This window comes from Salmo trutta, chromosome 31 (assembly GCF_901001165.1).
Source record: "Salmo trutta chromosome 31, fSalTru1.1, whole genome shotgun sequence".
Taxonomy (NCBI): domain Eukaryota; kingdom Metazoa; phylum Chordata; class Actinopteri; order Salmoniformes; family Salmonidae; genus Salmo; species Salmo trutta.
The window spans coordinates 9,267,680-9,273,679 of record NC_042987.1 but is presented as its reverse complement, the minus strand read 5'-3'; the positions used below and the strand labels follow the sequence as shown (position 1 = coordinate 9,273,679).

General features: G+C 46.3%; 1 protein-coding gene across 2 annotated transcripts in view; it reads left to right on the top strand.

Annotated features, from left to right (window-relative positions):
- Positions 1-6,000, top strand: part of epha4b (eph receptor A4b) — a 128,715-nt gene that overhangs the window by 24,529 nt on the left and 98,186 nt on the right. For both annotated transcript variants that reach the window (XM_029725073.1, XM_029725072.1), the window contains exons 3-5: positions 1-34; positions 236-343; positions 626-977. The exon at positions 1-34 is cut by the window's left edge and continues 167 nt beyond it. In XM_029725073.1, coding sequence (XP_029580933.1) covers positions 1-34; positions 236-343; positions 626-977 — 494 coding nt within the window. The remainder of the gene's footprint in view (positions 35-235; positions 344-625; positions 978-6,000) is intronic.

The following is a 6,000-nucleotide window of genomic DNA, read 5'->3' as shown; positions in this document are numbered from 1 at the left end:
CAGCCTGCCTGGAGTACCCGGCACCTGCAAAGAGGTCCATCTGCTCATGGTTTCCATTCTGTCAACAATTGTTCAATACTCCTTGCTTCAAGGTCATGGTTGACTGAAATGTCATAATGTTTTGAATCTCGACCTAGAGAAGTGATCTTTCTGTCAAACAGTTTTCCATAGAGCTACGGCATAACAAAATGTCAAGTTTTAATCAAATGCAAATGTCCATTTGTGTGTTTTCCAGACGTTCAACATGTTCTACTATGAATCCAATAACGCCAACCTGTGGTTCATCAAGGAGAGTCAGTACATCAAGATAGACACCATCGCTGCTGACGAGAGCTTCACACAGGTCAGTGAAAACACAGAGTCCCAAGGTAGAGGTTGGCTCTAACTACAGCGCTAGGATCAGAGTACCGTACCCCCCAATCCTAACATTAACCTCAGATTTCCCTAACCATTCTTATCTTAACCATTAGGAGGATGAAACAAGTTCTGACTCTGGACATGGAGTTGAGGGCAACTTACCTACTGAGGGCAAAACAATCCCCGTAATAATAATGACGACAAACATCCTTTTCTAACTAAAATAGCCCAAAGTTTTACTAAATCTGCTTGCTTCCCCTCTCTCTAGGTGGACGTGGGCGACCGTGTGATGAAGCTGAACACAGAGGTGCGTGACATCAGCAACCTGAGTAAGAAGGGGTTCTACCTGGCCTTCCAGGACCTGGGAGCCTGCATCGCTCTGGTCTCTGTTCGTGTCTTCTACAAGAAGTGTCCCCTCACCGTGCTCAACCTGGCCCAGTTCCCCGACACCGTAACGGGGGGCGACTCGGCCCTGGTGGAGGTCAGAGGGCTGTGTGTGAACGCGTCGGAGGAGTTCGAGGCCCCCAGGATGTACTGTAGCGCCGACGGGGGCTGGCTGGTGCCCATTGGGAGGTGTGTGTGCAAGCCGGGGTACGAGGAGCAGAAGGACTTCTGCCAACGTGAGTGTATTTAGTAAATGTTTTTTTCACTTCATTTTCTTGAACTGAATTGTTGGTTAAGGGCTTGTAAAAGTAAGCATTTCACGTTAAGGTCTATACCTGTTGTATTCGGAGCATGTGACAAATAAAATTGCCGTGTGTGTGTGTGTGTGGGGGGGGGGGGGGGGGGGGGGGGGGGGGGCTGGATAAGAAGGAAACAATGGCCAGCCCCAATGTGAATGGATACAAGGTTTATAATGTGTGTGTATCTGCTTGTGCCTGTGCTGCTCTCTGGCTTTACATACACAACCAATTCCATGGCAGCCATTCCTTCCTCAGAAAGCTCACCACACGTCGGCTAACCAGTGGAGGCTGCTGAGGGGAGGATGGCTCGTAATAATGGGCGCAAATGGAATGACATCAAACACCTGGAAACGATGCGTTTGGTGTATTTGATTCCACTGACTCTTCTCTAGTCATTACCACAAGCACGCTCTCCCCAATTAAGGTGCCACCAACATCCTGTGCGGGTAACGTTGTGACAGTAGAGAGGTGGGCAGAAAATCTATTAGGATTATACTGCACTGTACCTGGTGCTGCCATGTGGGTCCTGTTAGATGGGACAAAATCAGCCATTCTATGCAGTGTTATATTATACACTGAACACTGTGAAGTTACAGTAAATGTGTTATATTGAGAAGAAGTGTGAATTTCAGTGACAGGTTTTTGGAGAACATTTCGAAAACCTGAACAAGCGTCCGGGCGAACAGGATGCTATGGCCACAGATATTTTTTTCCCCACCATGGTATCGCGATACTTGGCCCGGTATCGTATTGTTTGTTAATTGTTGGTATCGTGACAAGCCTAGTCCTGATAGATCTAGATCTAGTAGTGAACGGAGAAACTGTTCCAGAGAGGATATGAATACAGATAGACGGCAGCGTTATGGAAAACAATGTGGTTTACCAGGATGGAATGATAACGACTGTGGGTATGTGGTTTACTACCCCCTGTTGGGTAAGGCTGTGTGTGTGTGTGTGGGTGGGTGTGTTAGACAACCCCCTTACGTAGCGAGGACAATGTTACGAAAGAGAAGGTCGGGAGAGTTGCTCGGAGGCAGTTTGTGTTTGTGAGTGTGTGAGCGAGCGAGGAGATGTGTATGTACCAATTTCCACTCTTTAGAGTGGAGGAGGTGGAGGAGAGGGGATGCCTCAGGTTGCTGAGTATTAAGTTGTTGAACTCCGCAGATTTGAGTGTGTGTGTGTGTGTGTGTGTGTGTGTGTGCGTGCGTGCGTGCGTGCGTGTGTGTGTCAGCTGACCAATATCTTCCCTTGCTAGAGCTGTCTTAGGCTCAGTTGTGAGAACTAAACCCCGTGGTACTGCATGTAGATAGGCTGTTTGTTTCTCTTATAAGATGCAGCAGGACATGCACAAGCTTCCTTACAAGTCCTTTGGGAATGTAGAGTTACAGTACCGATTGTTGTGCTCCGAAGTTCCTAGGAACACAATTGAACCAGAACAATGGCGAACGTGCAGGAAGACGGCCGAATTGTAGGTATGATTTCATTGTGTTTGAGCACTACCCACTACGTTCGAAGGTACGCGATATGGTGCAACGCGCCAATAAATCAGCGCAATCTACTTTTTAGTTTTTTCAAATTGACACTAAAATTGGGATCATGTATACTCGTCTAATACCCTGCTAAAAAAAAGAGTAACGAGCGCAATGTTCAACATGGCATGACGGCCGCCATCTTTATGCACCTCCGCTATTCTTGTGTGCTGTTCTTGGCGCCTTTCATTGTGAGATTATCGTTGTGGCAGATAACTATATTGGAATTAACACCGTTTTACTGCTGAACACTATTTTACGAACCGCCAGTTAAAACTTCATTGCAACTCCAGGTCCAGGCTAACACAGCAAGGCGTTACACCTCTGGGCAATGTCACGCGTTAGCGGAGACACACTCCCACTATAAAAATGGCCATATCTTTTTTACAATCAGGGCCAAGTAATGCTATGTATGTGTTTATAGGTATTTGTTCGTGCTTTAATGCAATACTAACAAGTAATTGTTCAAATGTATACTTGTTTTTATTTGAACAATCACTTGTTACTATTGCAAGATACACTGAGTACATCAAACATTAAGAACACCAATCGTCGGGTCATGGACTCTACAAGGTGTCGAAAGCGTTCCACAGGGATGCTGGCCCATGTTGACCCCAATGCTTCCCACCCCTGTGTCAAGTTGGCTGGATGTCCTTTGGGTGGTGGACCATTCTTGATACACATGCGAGACATGTTGAGCGTGAAAAACCCAGCAGCGTTGCAGTTCTTGACACAAACCGGTGCGCCTGACACCTACTACCCTGTTTAAAGGCACTTAAATATTTTATCTCGCCCATTCGCCCTCTGAAAGGCACACATACACAATCCATGCCTCAATATTCTCAAGACTTAAAAATCCTTCTTTAACCCATCTCCCCCCTTCATCTACGCTGATTGAAGTGGATTTCACAAGTGATGTCAATAAGGGATCATAGCTTTCACCTGGATTCACCTGGTCAGTCTGTCATTGAAAGTTCAGGTGTTCTTAATGTTTTGTATACGGTGCATTCGGAAAGTATTCAGACCACTTGAATTTTTCCACATTTTGTTGCGTTACAGCCTTATTCTAAAACGGATTAAATCGTTTTCCCCCCTCGTCAATCTACATACAATACCGCATAATGAAAAAGCAAAAACAGGTTCTTAGAAATATTAGCAAATTTATAAAATAGAAAACATTTAAATATCACATTTATATAAGTATTCAGACCCTTTACTCAGACCTTTGTTGAAGCACCTTTGGCAGTGATTACAGCCTCGTGTTTCTCCCATTCTTCTCTGCAGATCCTCTCAAGCGTTGCTGCACAGCTACTTTCAGGTCTCTCTAGAGATGTTCGATCGGGTTCATGTCCGGGCTTTGTCTGGGCACCTCAAGGACATTCAGAGACTTGTCACCAAGCCATTCCTGCATTGTCTTGGCTGTGTGCTTAGGGTTGTTGTCCTGTTGGAAGGTGAACCTTCACCCCAGTCTGAGGTCCTGAGCGCTCTGGAGCTTGATCACTATGTACTTTACTCCGTTCATCTTTCCGTTGATCTTGACTAGTCTCCCAGTCCCTGCCGCTGAAAACATCCCCACAGCATGATGCTGCCACCACCATGCTTCACCGTAGGGATGGTGCCAGGTTTCCTCCAAACGTGACGCTTGGCATTCAGGCCAATTAGTTCAATCTTGGTTTCATCAGACCAGAGAATCTTCTTTCTCATGGTCTGAGAGACTTTAGGTGCCTTTTGGCAAACTCCAAGCTGGCTGACGTGCCTTTTACTGAGGAGTGGCTTCCGTCTGGCCACTCTATCATAAAGGCCTGATTGGTGGAGCGCCGCAGAGATGTTTGTCCTTCTGGAAGGTTCTCCCATCTCCACATCGGAACTCTGGAGCTCTGTCAGAGTGCCCATTGGGTTTTTGGTCACCTCCCCGACCAAGGCCCTTCCCCCCCGAATGCTGCAAACAAACTTTTGTGTGGAGATGACTCTCAAACTTTAAAAAAATATTGTAAGTACCTTCTCAAATAAGAGATCATACTTAATGTAAAATGAAGAGACACATGACAGCATGCTACCTGGGTACTAATCACTATTGCTTGCCAATTGAAAAGAGGACTTTTTCATGCTATGGACTTATAGCACCTTTCTACCGACTGAGGTACTCAAAGCAGTTTACAGGGTAAGGGGGAATCTCACCACCATGTGTGGCACCCACCTGGGTGATGCACAGCAACCATTGTTGTACCAGAACACTCAACACACATCAGCTAGCATGGTGGAGAGTGATACATGCCAATTAGGGGGCCATGATGGGAATTTAGCCAGGACACCAGGGTTAACACCCCTAGTCTTGCTATGTGCCATGGAATTTTTATATGACCACAGAGAGTCAGGACACCCATCTGAAAAACAGCACTCTGCATAGGGCAATGTTCCCTTCACTGTCCTGGGACATGATCTTATGACCAGAGGGAAAGGTGCCCCCTGCTGGCCCTTCAACACAACTTCCAGCAGCATCTGGAAGTTGGTCCCATCCAGGAGCAACCCCGCTCAGCTTCAGAAGCAAGCCAGCTGTGGGATGCAGGTTGGTATTTTACAGTCAATACAGTAGGGGTATAAGAATATAATACTGTATATCTCAAGCACTCACAGCTTACATGTTTTTATGCATTTTGTCTTATTTTACTGTTAAATGAACCTCGCGTTGTGGTACATAGATGCGTTTTTTTGTAAATGTGACATTTATCTCAGGTGGGCTTAAAGCAGGGATCACCAACTAGTCGATCACGATTGACTGGTTGATCTCCAATCCGTCCTAGTAGACCGCCAAACATTTCTGTAAAAAACCCAACGACAAACCTCGCGTTCCTATTTTTTTTATTTGTCTCGCGCTGTTGGCGGTAAGCGCACCCGATTCAGTAGGCGACGCGTTCCCAATTTGAACCATTTCATGTCTGAAGGTAGAAACTCTGTGAACACCTGCTCGTGGAACATCTCATTCTAAAATCACGGGCATTAATATGGAGTTGGTCCCCACTTTGCTGCTATAACAGCCTCCGCTTTTCTGGGAAGGCTTTCCACTAGATGTTGGAACATTGCTGCGGGGACTTAATTCCGTTCAGTCACAAGAGCATTGGTGAGGTCTGGCGCTGATGTTGGGCGATTAGGCCTTGCTCGCAGTCAGCGTTTCAATTTATCCCAAAGGTGTTCGATGGGGTTGAGGTCAGGGCTCTGTGCAGGCCAGTCAAGTTCTTCCCCTCCGATCTCAACAAACAATTTCTGTATGGACCTCACTTTGTGCACAGGGGCATTGTCATCCACACTGTTGCCACAAAGTTGGAAGCACAAAATCATCTAGAATGTCATTGTACGCTGTATCGTTAAGATTTCCCTTCACTGGAGCTAAGGGGCCTAGCCCACCAAACTTTACAGTTGGCACTATGCATTGG